Source organism: Rhineura floridana, chromosome 8 (assembly GCF_030035675.1).
Source record: "Rhineura floridana isolate rRhiFlo1 chromosome 8, rRhiFlo1.hap2, whole genome shotgun sequence".
Lineage (NCBI taxonomy): Eukaryota > Metazoa > Chordata > Lepidosauria > Squamata > Rhineuridae > Rhineura > Rhineura floridana.
The window spans coordinates 118,087,085-118,102,349 of record NC_084487.1 but is presented as its reverse complement, the minus strand read 5'-3'; the positions used below and the strand labels follow the sequence as shown (position 1 = coordinate 118,102,349).

Below are 15,265 nucleotides of genomic sequence, written 5' to 3'. Positions count from 1 at the left end.
GATATTGCTTAGCTTAATTATACTACAGCAGTAGCCGCATGTTAGACTAGATTGAGAGCTGATGTTAACATGGTAGCTAAAAATGAGCTATAATTGGGGAGTGTCTATTTCAACCTTGCCTCTCCCATGATGTTGTTAGATGGCCCTAAGTGGGCCACTATCTCTCGGCCTCAGTCCTCCATCTGCCATATGGGGATAATACTGGTCTACTATATGGGATAGTTGTAAAGATTATAACAAGAGAATGTATGTGGAGTACTTTGAGCGTTTTGAGGCTCTATATGAATGCATAGTATGATCATTTTAAAATATTATTTTGAAATAGCAAAGTGCTGTAGCTAATAGCACAATTCTTTCCTGAGCATTCACCTTTTTTCAAGGAAGCAGTGGTTTGTATTTTATAAGTTGTGTTCTGTTGAAATCTGTGGGATTACATCAGTCTTCTCTCAGCTTTAACCTGACTGATGTTCCACTGTTCACTCAAATCATACTTTTAGAAATAGCTTAGGCTTGCAGTGTTGCACGTGTTGGTACAAATAAAAATGAGCAATATTTGTGTTATTTCCTTGAATCTAGAACATGTCCTATCATGCATTTGTTGCTTTCATTGGGTTTATAAATTTGTATAATTTATTCTTTTCATTGGGTTTATAAATAAAATAAATTCTCTAGGTCTTGTACAAAACAACTTCCCCATAACAATACCATAATGGTACAATAAAAATCTACAATAAGCTTAAAAATGCAGCCAGGATAAAAGCCAAATGCAAGCAAAATATCATACAAAGCACAAGTTCTTAGAGGTGTCTTGTGTCCCTTCAGTTTAAGATCTTAAATGTGCCGATGTCTTCCCAACTGGCTGCAAATCACTGGAATCAGCAACAGGCTGAGCAAGAGGAGAGGATGAGAATGAAAAAACTGACATTGGATATCAATGAACGGCAGGAACAAGAAGACTATCAAGGTATGAGGAATCCTTTTAAAGGACCTTTGTTATAGATGAAGTCACTGCTCAGAGTTAACCTTCTGCCCCATAACACTTTTGGACTGGTTTTGCACTTTCTCTGCATATGTCCTTAGTTAATGGACACATGAATGGCTGCTCCTACATAGGAACTGACAAATTGTTAGTTTTCTCCATTGCCAAATTATTAAAGAAAACCAATAGCAAGGTATCAACAAAATCAAAAGAGGCAATCCTTCAAATGTCAGCCAAATAGATGACTGTCATCACTTGAAGTTGCTAGTTGTTCCAAAGCCCTTCCTCCAGCTTTGTGGCTTTTTCACCCAGTAGAACTACTAAAGTCTCTACTGTGGTTCCCTGGATAAGGAATCACAGCTGAAAATCTTCCAGCAAGTGTAGTGGGAATATGGTTTGCTCATGCCTAGCAGGAAAAATATCCTGAAATGATGTGCAAATAAAAAACGTTAAATGTCTATGTTCTGCCTCTCAAAATTACTGTCATCTTTTTCTGGCTTTTAGTTTTGGAATGTCTACATAACAAATTTACAACTGTTTAAAACTATTGCTTGCCCCAAATAAAGCTGGAATTTTTATTTTTTTACTTCATTTTTGAGATGTTGCAGACTGTCAGATGTCTAACTCTTTCACAGAATGACATTTCCCAGGATCCTTGTAATTGAGAAATTAAAGAATTGAGAACCATAACACTTAAACAGCTCTGAAATTCCTTTGAATGTATAGTGTAGCTATGTCCTCTACTGCCTTTTTTATTTTTAATATACTTGTAATATGCAGAGATGATGCAATCCCTGGCTCAGCGGCCAGCTCCAGCAAATACCAACAGAGAACGGCGGCCTCGTTATCAGCATCCAAAGGGAGCACCTAATGCCGATCTAATCTTTAAAACTGGTGGAAGGTAGGTATTTTGGAAACAGTGTGATTATTGCATTGTTCTCAGTTTTCCACAACTTTCATGATTTCAGACATAAACAAACCCTTAAGATATAAGTGATTATATCCTAGGGTATGATGAAATTCTTGCAGAAGTTAGTGCTCCATGCCCCTGCTTAGAACGCTGTGGTGTTACTAGCACTGTCTTATAGCGATGAAAACTTTAGGACATAATTTTTCTATGCAAGTTCAGCTGAAATGAATGGGAGCTGTATAAAGATGTCCATCCTCTGCTTTAAAGAGAGAAAAATCTGAAATATTCAACAGAATAAATGGGGGATTTTGTGCCATTTCTCCTTTTGAGAAGTAGTTATCGCAAATTACTTGCTCGGCTAGCAGCAGCTTGGTACCTGTTTTTTGGAGGGTGAGGAACTACTGTGTTGTCATCTAAGCACCATTATAGCTTCTTTTAAGTTCTACATGTTGTTCTGCTTTCTTTGGAGGGAGGGGATAGGGATTGCTCCTTAAGGATGTTTTTTGCATCTATAATGTTGACAGCAGTGTCCATGAACTGTCTCTATTATTCTAAGAGTCCTGTAAAGGAGGAGTGAGAGTGTATGAGAAGGATGTGTGATGTGTCTTTCCAGCAACAACCACCTCCTGACTCACATCAAAATCCTTCAAAAATATGGCCACTGCTACAATTTTTGTTTATATGTCTTTGGTTCTTTCTGTCAGTGATTTGGGGTTCTTTTATGGCAAGGTTGGGCAACCTGTGGCCCTTCAAATGTTGCTCCCAGCTAGTATGGCCAATGGCTAGGGATAATGAGATTTGCATCCAACAACATTTAGACAGCACAGGTTTCTCTCCCCATCCTGCTCTGGTCTCTTGCTTTATGAAGCTTCTTACCAGCTGTTATTTCCTTGTAGTTTAAATGATGTAGTGAGCTCTGGAGTAGTTTTAATGCTCACCAGATGAAAAGCTATTGGAACAAACACAGATTATATCTTAAGCGCTATGGGATGTCTTATTGGGGTCGAGGAACTGGGGTGTTAGGATAGAAATAAAATAGATATTTGACTTAATACTATCAAGTTAGGCAAACTTACAAAACAAGGTTAAACAGAGAGCCTCCAGACGGAGCAAACCACACAGATTGCTGATCTTCCCATGGCCAGCAAAGGGGTGGGGAAGGATAAATCCAACTAGAGTTAGCTATTGAGAAGACAACCTGAGCAATTCAAGAGCATACAGCTGATGAGTTACAAAGTGTAGGTATTTCTGCCTAGCAAGGACATGCCATATATGCCTTAACCACGCCCCCCTCCTTGATAGATACAGAACAAGAAGGATGTGTTCCAGTTTCTGCTCCCAGCACAGGGGTTGGTGTTGCCCCAAACTGTGTTAAAGAGAGTAATTACTTAATTGGCAATAGCTTTTGAACTGGCACCAGAAAACCTTTTAATATCCAGAGAGGACATCTGTAGAGTAGTCTCATCCTTACTTTTCTGAGGGAACTGACCTTGCCTGGAGGAGAAAAGGCAGCCAAAACCAACTGAGTATGGGATGACAGAATCCTTGAAGCAAACCCTTTGGGTATCTGTGAAGTTCAAATGTCTGCTTCTGGCATACAGGGGATCAGAGGAAACTTAGCAGATACCATTGTTAGGCTTATTCGGGATATCCCCCAAAGTGGCAAATACAATTTTTTTTTACTATCTTTTTATTTCCATTAGTCTGTGTTGCAGTTGGTGGTGGTGGGAAGCTGAAATGGTGACTTGTCCCATGCCACCAAGTAAGGTTTTAACTGGGGGTTTCTTCGCTTAACCACTACTCTGCAGCAGCATGCACTCTTCTTCATCATCTTCTGTTCACTTCAATGCTTTCTCTTGAATTGGTCCTTTTGCCCAGCAACTCCTATCCAGAAAAGCAGCAATCACGGTGACAGGGGCCACCTCAGATCACCTCAGGACTCATTTCTTACGAGTCTGTGTTGGGAAAAGAAAATGAATTTACAGCAACGTGTCCAAAAATATCCAAATGTCTGTTTGCCAGAGAATCATGATTGTGAATCCATTGCCTAACTGTCGTCATTAGCTAAGGGATAACTGAGCAGCTGCAGCGTAACGTCTCAGGGTGGGGGTGGGGATGGACGAGATAAGGGAGTTTGGAGGTTAAAATTACCCTTGGCGCCCATTGTATCATTTACGAAAAGGGTACTACTTTGAGCCTTGGAAAGATGAAAGGTGCTAACTGTAAGTCACTTTCTGAGCTGTTTTGGCTGAAGGGCAGAGTGGGTAAATAAATAAATCTGCACAAGAACAAAGTTCATAAAGAAATTAGAGCACTTATTATCATTCCTATTTTTTTAATATGATCAGGCGCGAGAGAGGGAACAGACAGCGCCGCAGCTGAGATTAGTCACGGAAAACAGAGAAAAGTGAGTTTTGGAGAAGGAGGGTTTCAGGTATAGGTCCAGTTTGCATGTCGCATTAAACCATCGTTTTAGAAAAGTATGGTTTACTGTGAAAGAGCTGCATGCTGGTGCACACTACTCAAAAGTTCCCGTTACACACCTCCCTCACTCCTGCCACGCCATGAACAAAACAAGCCAAACCGACCACAAGCCCAGATTTGAACAACATAACTAGCCAGACTCAGGCTTGTTTCATTCATGGTGTGACAAGAGCAAGGAATGTGTGCCAGGGGAGGTTTTGAGCAGCATGCCCCAGCATGCTTCTTGTTCACATTAAACTACGGTTCACTTAAGTATGGTTTAACGTGATATGCTAACCAGTCATAGGATAAGAAAACGGTTACTCTAGGAGTCAACATGGCATTTTGTTAAGGACTGCAGCCTGGACCCCAAAAATAAGTGGCTTGCTTACAAATACCATTTTTCAAAATATACAGGTTTAAGCTCTCAGATTTAGAGTATCAGCTCTGATTCAGCTTTGAACATAAAATATACTTGCAGGAAAAAAATTAGCTTGAGGACAAAAACATCTAAGCCTTGGATTCTAACGACAAAATTAGTTAACTGAGGATTAGGGTTGACTGTATACATAACACACCTATACAGTTTTCTTTTTTTAAAGAAAGGGCATGCTATCCTGTCCATATTTGGAAAGGAAATATTTCCTGAAGACTTAAATGGAAGCTGAAGGATCATATCCGTTCCTGCTTGCAGCGGTGCAAACATTGATGTGGGACTCTGTGGACTAGTCATGGGGAACCTCCGGCCCATTGGCCATAATTGGCCTGCAAGGCCGTCTTCCCCAAACCACACCTACCTGCCCCACACCTGATGACATACAGTGTCAGGCATGGGGCAGATAAAGCCGCGACTGCAAAGGCACAGAGAGCCTTAAAGTGTGCTTCCAATTTGTTTCTTGGCAAGCAGGACTTGTATTCCCTGCTTTTTAAATTTGGTGCCAAATGCAAGAGTGGAGTTGATCCCTGCCAAAAGCAAGGCTTGCACTCTTGCATCTGTCAAAAGTGACCCATGGAGGATGGGACAGATCCAGGTCCCCACCGCTGACATAGTCTCTAGAAAAAATGGAAATGAACTGCCTTCAAGTCAGTTCCGACTTATGGAGACTCTATGAATAGGGTTGGTTGGTTGGTTGTTTGTTTGTGATATTTATTAGTCGCTTTTTTCCAAAATGAAACTCAAAGCGCCTTACAAAAAAAATCTCAAAAATATATACAAAATAAAGATAACAGTACAAAAGAATACCAAGCAAAACTCAATACAATAAATAGAACAATACGATAAAAATCACAACACACAATACAACTCAAATATAGGTTTTCTGCTACCCCCCTCCTTTCCCAAAACTCCAAATAATAATAATAATAATAATAATAATAATAATAATAATAAATTATTATTTTTAGGCCGCCTATCTGGCTGAATGAACGGCCACTCTAGGCGGCGTACATAATTAAAAATACAACATATAATACAGTTTTAACATATAAAACAATTATAATCCCCCAACCTACATCTATCCACTGTAAACTAAAATTATCTAGGAGACTTGTATGCCCACTGAAACAACCAAGTTTTCAATCCTTGGCGGAAACCTACCAGGGAGGGGGCATGGCGAAGGTCGTATGGCAGAGAGTTCCAGAGGGTGGGGGCCACAACTGAGAATGCCCTCTCTCTGGTCCGCACCAGCCTAGCTGTCTTAACTGGTGGGACCAAGAGAAGGTCTTGTGAGGCAGATCTGGTCAGGCGGCATATTTGGTGATGCTGGAGGCGCTCCTTTAGATAAACTGGACCGACACCGTATAGGGCTTTAAAGGTTAACACCAACACCTTGAATTGGGCTCGGTACACAACTGGTAGCCAGTGCAGATCTTCCTGCACTGGGGTGATATGATCCCGCCAGCGGCTGTTTTTAATCAACCGTGCCGCCGCATTCTGTACCAGTTGTAATTTCCGGACCATCTTCAAGGGTAGCCCCACGTAGAGCGCATTACAGTAGTCTAAGCGAGAGGAGACCAGGGCATGCACCACCCGTGGGAGCAGATGGACCGGAAGGTAGGGTCGCAGCCTCTGTATCAGACGTAATTGATACCAAGCTGCCCGGCTCACCGCTGACACCTGAGCCTCCATGGACAGCTGGGAGTCAAGAATGACCCCGAGGCTGCGAACCTGGTCCTTCAGGGGCAATCTAACCCCGTTCAGCGTCAGGTCAATATCTCCTATCCTTCTCTTATCTCCCACAAGCAGTACCTCGGTCTTGTCAGGGTTCAGTTTCAGCCTGTTTCCTCCCATCCATTCACTTACAGACTCCAGGCACTTGGAAATAGTCTCCACAGCCAACTCCGGTGAGAACTTAAATGAGAGATAGAGCTGAGTGTCATCCGCATATTGGTGACACTGCAACCCAAATCTCCTGATGATAGCTCCCAGCGGCTTTACATAGATGTTAAACAGCATGGGAGAGAGGATAGAACCCTGTGGCACACCACAATTGAGAGGCCAAGGGTCTGAAACCTCCTCTCCCAATGCCACCCTCTGGTGCCTGTCAGAGAGATAGGAACGGAACCACTGTAAAACAGTGCCCCCAATTCCCATTCCCTCCAGGCGATCCAGGAGGATACTGTGGTCAACGGTATCAAAAGCCGCTGAGAGATCCAGGAGGACGAGGAAGGAGTGTTCTCCCCTATCCAACGCCCTCCTTAAATCATCCACCAGAGCGACCAAGGCTGTTTCAGTTCCATATCCAGTCCTGAAGCCCGATTGGAATGGATCTAAGTAATCTGTTTCCTCCAAGTGTGTCTGTAGCTGTTCGGCCACCACACGTTCGATCACCTTGCCCAAGAATGGTAAATTGGAGACTGGGCGAAAGTTGTTTAAATCTTGGGGATCCAAGGAGGGTTTTTTCAAGATGGGCTTTATTACCGCCTCCTTGAGGGCGGATGGCAATGCACCCTCTTCCAAGGAAGCATTTACCACCGCCATGATCCCTTCGCTCAGTCTCTCTTTGCAGCCCACAGTGAGCCACGTGGGGCAAGGGTCAAACAAACAAGTGGTCGGTCTCACAGTAGAGAGCACCTTGTCCACTTCCTCAGAGGGAAGAGGCTGAAACCGATTCCACCGGACCAGATCGCAACTGATTGCCTCTGGCCCGCTTCCTGTGTCCACGGCGTGCGGAATTATGCTCTTCAGGCGATCGATTTTATCAGCAAAATGTTTTGCAAATGCGTCACAGGAGGCTTTAGAGTGCTCCATGGGTTCCTGGGCAGCTGGACCGACCAGGCTTCGGACCACTTGGAACAACCTCCTGGGACAACATTCTGCGGATGCAATAGAGGCAGCAAAGAAGCCCTTCTTTGCTGCCTTTGTTGCCACTTGATAGGCTGCTGTTGCTGCTCTAACCAGGGTCCGATCGTCCTCGGAGCGAGACTTCCGCCACCGGCGTTCTAGCCGTCTCACCTCCTGCCTCAAACCCCGCAACCGTGGTGTATACCATGGTGCGGTCTGAGTTCTATTCAGGGGGAGAGGACGTTTCGGTCTACTGCCCCGGTGAGCTCCCTATTCCACTCTGTCACCAAGGTTTCGACCGGGCGGCCTTCAGACAGCTCCAAATCTCCCAGCGCATTCAGGAATCCAATTGGCTCCATCAGGCGTCTGGGGCGGACCATCCGAATCGGTCCCTGTCCCCTGCGGAGGGTGTGTGGCAATAAAAGGTCCATTTTCACCAGATAGTGATCTGACCATGACACGGGGTTCGAAGAAATAGCCCCCATTTTCAGAGCACTACCACCCCCTCCAGAGACAAATACAAGGTCGAGAGCATGACCAGCTACATGGGTGGGCCCACAATTACTAAGGTGCAGTTCCCAGGAAGTCATGGTTTCCATGAAATCCCGAGGGGCTCCTATGAGATCCGTCCCGGCATGCAGGTTAAAATCCCCCAGAACCAAAAGGTTGGGGGAGAGAACCCGCACAGCCGAGATAACCTCCAGCACCCAAAGAGTTTTCATGGTAAGAAGTATTCAGAGGGGGTTTCCCATTGCCTTCCTCTGAGGCTGAGAGGCAGTGACTGGCCCAAGGTCACCCAGTGAGCTTCATGGCTGTGTGGGGATTCAAACCCTGCTCTCCCAGGTCGTAGTCCAACACTCTAACCAGAGAGATGAAGAAAAAAGTGTCAGATTGCGTATGCCTAAAATGGTCTTTAGAGCCCTGTCCTTTGAGAACGTTGCACTAAAATCCAGTTACTGTAGTCTGTTCTGAGTCTAATATATGCTATAAATAAGTTAATAAAGCTGTGCACAGAGAAGCTGTATTCAGAAACCTGTGTAAATTGTGCACATTTGAAACATTTATTCTGTTTCTACTGGTCATGAAGGAAAGAGCAGTGCAGAACAGAAGCCCCAGTCTAACTACTTGAAATTTTGTTCAGCTACTCCTCCTGGCTTCTGATATTTTCACCAGAAGCTACCCTGACACTTTTCCAAGTATATTTGCAACAGTAAGGGCAAGAAACTTTTTTAAAAAATAATTAAGGCTAGACTCTCAAGAACTTAGTCTGCATTCTGCGTTCTTCAGTGCTTCTGCAGAATTGTACGCTGGATTATTGTTGAACTAAAGAACTAACTCTCCTGCTTGGCAGATTTTCATTTGCTTGGGAGGAGTTGGGATTGGTAGGTAACTTTAAAATGCCCAGCCTGCAAATACTGACAGACCCATTGCATTTGCTTGGTTCTTCATTGTTATGTTTTTCCCTTTGTCTTTTCTCTTTGTTAGGAGACGTTGATCCAGCAGCAAGCGTCATTTCATTAGGTCCTGTATCTCCAATGTTGTGGATTAGTGGAGTCCTCCAGCAATTAAAAGAGAGCAGCGGACACATCTGAGCATGTCGGTCTAGAGAGTTCAGAATCGAAAATCTGGAACAGGCTGGGGCCATAGAGCAGATACACCAGCCTCCACTAAAAACAGAAATAGCGGAAGCTTCCAGTCACGGCCTACCAAACAAACAAAAAGCATCTTGTTATGGAACCATGTGAGGGTTAATCTTCTCATGAGAATGGAAGTAAATAAATGAGATGGTTAACTTTACCAGTGAGCAGTTCAGTTACAACAAAGAGCAACTTAAATGAGATGGATTATGCTGGAAAAGAGACGGTTTTGATGGCTAAGTATGGGGGAAATCAAACCTAATAGGAGTGGCATTTTCTCTGAATTGAGCGTGGCATGTCAGGAGAATATTCATTTTGGGGGCTCCAGGCCTGCGTTAGTGAAGTGGTAGAGAAAGAGGTAATTATCGTATAGTACACCCCAACACGCAGGATATGCAAACAGCAACTGATTTACCAAAACAGCAGATATTCCACAAGAAAGAGGCTTTTGTTGGAAAGGGAAATCTCTGCTCTCCAAAGTGCAGGGGGAGAGTGAGGAAAGAACCAGACCCAAGGAATGGAATGATCTACTGAAGGTCAGAGTAGATGGGAAGATAGAGAGCATTGACCCAAAGTTGCTTAGAACAGCCTGATGCCAGCCTAAGAACAGGAATCTAGAGAAGCTCGTAAAAGCATCATTGAAAACCAAAATGTGCCAGTCAGCATGACAGACAGATGCCAAGAAGTGGAGCTGAATGTTCTGTTGACTTTCATGGGTTGATAAGCCTCTGTGTCTACATAAAAAAAAAAAAGGGAAAAATTAGTTGGCAACAAGTAGAATTTTTATTTTTCTAAATGGAAATGAGGTTTCTTGGTCAGTTTCTGACAATCTTGTTAGTATAGTTGTGGGGAAAATTTTGGTTTGCTTTCACGTAGGTGTAGTACATTCAGTTAAGAGACATCTGTATGCTGCTAAATTTTTTTCTGATCTATTTTGAAATTCTTTTTACCTCTGTTGAGTTCTGCATGTAGAATTTTAAATGAGACTTGTACTACTTGTAACATTTCACACTTGCATACACACACACAGAGTCAGAAATGCCGCCCGATCTTCACCAGCTTCAGAAATCTGATCTTTGCCGATGCTGCAATAAAGTGTTGTAATTTAGAATTGGGTTTTGTCTTTGTGGGGTTTTATGTTGGGTTTATCATCAAAGATTTTTAGAGGCAACTGCTTTGCATCTCCTTGAACATGGAAAAGCACGCTGTTAGCAGCTGGAGGTTTCTGGGCTTCCCTCCCTCCACAACTGCCATCTTAGAGAGAGATTTGGAAAGAGTTCCACTATCCTTGGTTTGTGCGCTGGAGACATCCAGAATATAATGAATTAATGCACCTGTTGCCTAGGAATGACAGGGACAAGTGATTGCTGTCAGCCGCTTTGAGACCTAGATGGTGAAAAGTGGGATATAATTAAAATAAAAATCTGGAGTTGAATTGATTCACCAACACCTGAGATTCCTCCTCCAGTTCTTTGCCCTGCCCCAGCCGGGAACAGTTGCTTCTCCAGCCTTCTGATTCTGTATTCTGGTTTTCCCTTTCTGAAATTCTTTCTCCATATTGTTTGGTTTGTCTTTCCTTCAGCTTTTTAACCTCCATTTTAGCAGCTCCTTGTTTAAAATACAAACAAAAAACCCCTTCATCTCCTGTATTCCTTGTGTTCTCTCCCAGCTTGCTTCTTTATGAGGTTGAACCTACCAAATAAAACAAAACTCTGCATATTAAAGCAGTCTGCTCCAAGGACAAAAGCCAAATCCAGGATTGCTAAAGTGACAGGAACCTCTTGCCAGGTTGCCGCTGCCTAAGGCACAGCATAGCTCAGACTCTAGGCCTGTCATTCCCAGCACTTGCCACCATCAAGGGCTATTTAGGCCCGACTCCCTCACTAGTGCCTTCTTTACATACACATTTTGTGAGGAGGCTCTTGATCGGGGCAACAAGCTTTTCATCTAGCCAGAAAGATACTGGTCTTAGGTGTTCATTTTGTTTCACTGTGTTTTTAAAACTATACCGTGTTTCTCTTGTGCTGCTTTTACAATTATTTTAGCTGTTTTTAAGGATATATCTGTAAATTGCCTTGGGACATAAAAATGGAAGGCGATTCACAAATTAATAACAGCAACTACTTCATCTCATGTGCACAAAACTGTAGACAGTTGAACCTCTAATAATGCCATCAGAAGCTATGGAAGCCCACAGAGCATTTTTAAATGGCTGTGCACTTAGATGCCCGGCTCTCCCAGTGTCAGCTCCTTGTTGCAGCCCTGATCTTGCAGACCTAAAGGGGGGTACTTTGGGATTCTATTCCCCTATCTTATGAGGTGGAATCACCAAGCAATTCAGCACCTGCTGGGCCCCTGGCAGTAGCCCTGCACTAGGCACTCCAACTCCAGGAAGCCATCCTTCCTAATCTTGCCAAATAACTTGGGATCACAGACTCATTCCACAAAGGCAGCAATAGTTTCAGGAGCTTTCTCCACAAATACGGCTAAAGGAGATTTGTAGAGCGGCTACATGGTCCTCTGCAAATATAGTGCAAGACTGATAAATAGGACGCAACGGAAGCATCGTCTGGAAGGTGGGTATTGCATGAGGTATTACTGCCTTCCTGATCTGGTCACTTGTTAGCCCTCTCTGTATAGGGTTTTTTGGGGGGGGATGGATAGCTTGGGGAAGTTCCATTGTATCCTGGATGTATCCACACCAACCAGGGAGGGAGCGTAGGTCACTTAATGTGAATGGGCCCTTTAGTGGGTGTAGAGACATCCAGCCCCACCCTACATTTATTTGTTTTTGCCGGGTGACAACTTCAATGTCATTCTTATTGGACATACTACATATTTGGCTGCAGGACTGACTCCAGTTTGAGTTATGCCTGCTCAGAGGAATTTTTTTGTCTTTACCTTTTTCCTGGCTTTCTCCCCCTATTCTGTCCCATGGCTGAGCCAGAGCAGAAGAGACATCCCAGGACCTAGTGGATGAATTCAATTCTAGGTCCTTGCCTTTCCTAGCAGTGTAGCCCATTGTATCCTACATGCTTACTAGAAGGATCACAGTAAGTGACCAATTTTCTAATAGCCGAAGAACCACTTTGCAAAGTGAGGGTGCAAGTTTGCTGTTTCTCATTCCATTATCGGACTGACCTAGGCAAACTGAGCTGAGGTGGAAAGAGTAATTCAGTCAAATCGGTGTTTTCCTGCTGGAGAGCTGCCTTAATCTCAAAACATAGTGGAACCTATTGGATAACTTTTGCAATTGTTTGCTTGAATTGCTTGGCACTATATTTTGATTCCTGATGCTATTCTATACTAAAACTACGTTGCCTTTGTAACAATGGATGGAAGCATGTGTGTGCTATTCATGTGCCGACTTCTGTCTGAATTCAGAGAGCTTCCGTGAAAGTACTGACTCAAAGGTACAAAGTTGCATTTCCCAATTCAGGAAATCTTCGAAGTAGGTTTCATCTGGAGCTGAACAGATTACATACACACCCAGGGCTCATCCAGATGACTGCAAAATACATGACGCGCCCGCTATGTGTGTTCATTATTTTTCGGTCGTCCAAATGACGTCTCGTGCTGTTACGCATTTTCGCGGGTTAAATCCGCTCCTTGCAATACTGGCAAAAATACGATTTGCTGTTTAAAATCAGGAATCATCCGCTGTGCCTTCAGGAGTTAGGATGCAATACCGCAGACTTTACAGCTGATGGGCAGTTCTTGGGCGTTTCCCCTTGCCCCTTCTCATTCCAGCCAATCACATATCTGCACTTTTGCGCATGTGCAGGAATAAGCCCGGGAAAATTGAACCAATCATTGCAATGGTGGGGTGTTGGGGGGGTGTCTGCAACTACTGTGCAGATGCATTTTATTTTTTGCCAGCCTGCAAACTGGGCAGCCACTCTGGGTGAGATCTGCAATGCACAGCAAGCGACAAAGGGGAGGTGGTCGGTTTCAGCCTGCCTCCAGAAAGCTTTGTCAATTTCATTCTCCCTGGGAAGGAAAGGGAGAAGGAGGGGGGGTGACACCTTTCTTGCTTTTTTGGAGAAATAAGTGCAATTGCCAGTGTGTGTATCTCCTTAAATATCAATAAAGGCAGAAAAGCATACATTCGTTTGAGTGTAATATCGCAAATACAAACAGGAAAAGGGATTCTGGTCGGTTTCAAGCCTGCTCCTCATTCTCCGTGGGAAGGAAAGGGAGAAGGAGGGGGTGTGTGACACATTTCTTGCTTTTTTGGAGAAATAAGTGCAATTGCCAGCGTGTGTATCTCCTTAAATATCAATAAAGGCAGAAAAGCATACGTTCATTTAAGCATAATATCGCAAATACAAACAAGGCAGGCGTGAAACCGACCAGCAGCCTTTCCTTCCCAGGCGAGAACTCCTTTACAGCCATATTGTGCTTCGTTGCAAATGGGGAGAGGAGCATACGTAATTTTTTTGCTGACCAATTGGTTGATAGGGGGAGGTTTTAGAGGTGGAGCTTGGAAAAAGCGAAAAGAATGTAGGGAACTTACCGCTGCGTGTGCAAAAAAGTGTTTTTTTTAATTGGGAAAGAGTGAAATAAAAGGCAAAGTGAGGACTATCAGATGACAAACTGAATATGGAAACCATGGATTATCCCGCTCCGTTTGGATAAGCCCTTAGAAACTGCTTGTATGGTGGCAAAGGGACTATGAGCTCAAGTGCAGAATTTGGTAGCGCTCAAAGTACATATTTTAAAAAGCCCAGCTTTTCATGTGCAATCCTCATGCCCTTAGGGCAGGGGACAGATGGGTGGAACAGAAGAAGCTTCCTTATACCAGACCAATTTGTTAATCCTTTTAACCTAATATTGTTATAACTGACAGCAGCTCACTAGGGTCTTGAGCACAGAGGGGTCTTGAGCACAGAGGGGTCTTGTCCATTATCTGCTACCTGCTCTTTTTAACAAGATGGCAAGGGTTAACCTTGAGATCTACACACAAAGCACATGCTCTTCCACTAAGCCTTCCCCATAACTCAGTGTTAGAGCACAAGCATAAGGTCCTGGGTTCGACATGCAGCAACTCCAGTTAAAGGAACTCCTGTCATACGGCTGGGAAAGGCCTCTGCCTAGGGCCCTTGGAGCTGCTGGCAGTCACAGTAAATAGTACTGCCCTAGGCAGCTTCATATGGGAGTAAATTCTGTTTTATGAAGTTCAAGTAATGTCTTTAATTTGTGTTGTGTGAGGCTTAAAAGGGTACAAAGTGGTGTCTCCCTACGGCTGGAACCACAGCTGGAGGTAAGGAACAAGGGGTTAAGGTTCAACCATTCTCCTATAGCACCTTCTCACTGTTAAAGACACCCAGTTCTCAACTTTCCATATGGATAGGGTGGCCATTTGGCAAAAGGTCTTTGCCACCGTTGCATCTGGCCCTGCCTTTGGGTCCTAACTGCCTCCTGCCCCATATCCTGTGTTGCATGACCATCAAATGGAGCTGGTGCTTGTATTCTGTTCTAGCCTGCTGACTCTCCCACTCCTAGGCAGGCTTTTGAGCTCCTCCCTGTTCAGTCCCAAAGGGAGGTGTCCATAATTCTGCATAATTCCAAGCAGGTTTCATTAAAAGCAAATGGCACATAACTGGTGCAACTGATCTTTCCTAGATAAATTATTCCCCTTGTTTAAGCTAGCTGGGCAGCTAACTAATCTCGGCCTGCAAGACTTCCTTCCAACAGCCTTGTTGAACTTCACTTTGGCAGCAGTTACTGCTTGGCTTGCCTTTAATAAACAGCCTCTCTGCCATCCCTCCCCAGAGTCCCATTTGAATGAAATGTTGTGTGAAGTCATTCCTGAGGCCAAATTCAAACATGGCCCAATTCCAGTTAACAGAAGAACAGTGCATGCTGAGATGCAGGGGAAGCTCCAGTGGGTTTTTCCAAGTGTATGTTTCTGATGTCATGGAAATGGCAAAAGATTTTGGTGTGTCTGCTTTGATTGCTGTGCTCAAGAGATGTCTGCAGTCAGGTAACAT

At 43.9% G+C, this 15,265-nt stretch overlaps 1 protein-coding gene across 2 annotated transcripts in view; it reads left to right on the top strand.

Moving 5' to 3' along the window:
* The window catches only part of UPF2 (UPF2 regulator of nonsense mediated mRNA decay), a 64,914-nt gene extending 54,531 nt beyond the window's left edge, over positions 1–10,383 (top strand). For both annotated transcript variants that reach the window (XM_061582238.1, XM_061582239.1), the window contains 3 exons: positions 823–964; positions 1,760–1,880; positions 9,121–10,383. In XM_061582238.1, coding sequence (XP_061438222.1) covers positions 823–964; positions 1,760–1,880; positions 9,121–9,130 — 273 coding nt within the window. In that variant the 3' untranslated portion in view covers positions 9,131–10,383. The remainder of the gene's footprint in view (positions 1–822; positions 965–1,759; positions 1,881–9,120) is intronic.
* Positions 10,384–15,265: the final 4,882 nt, after the last annotated feature.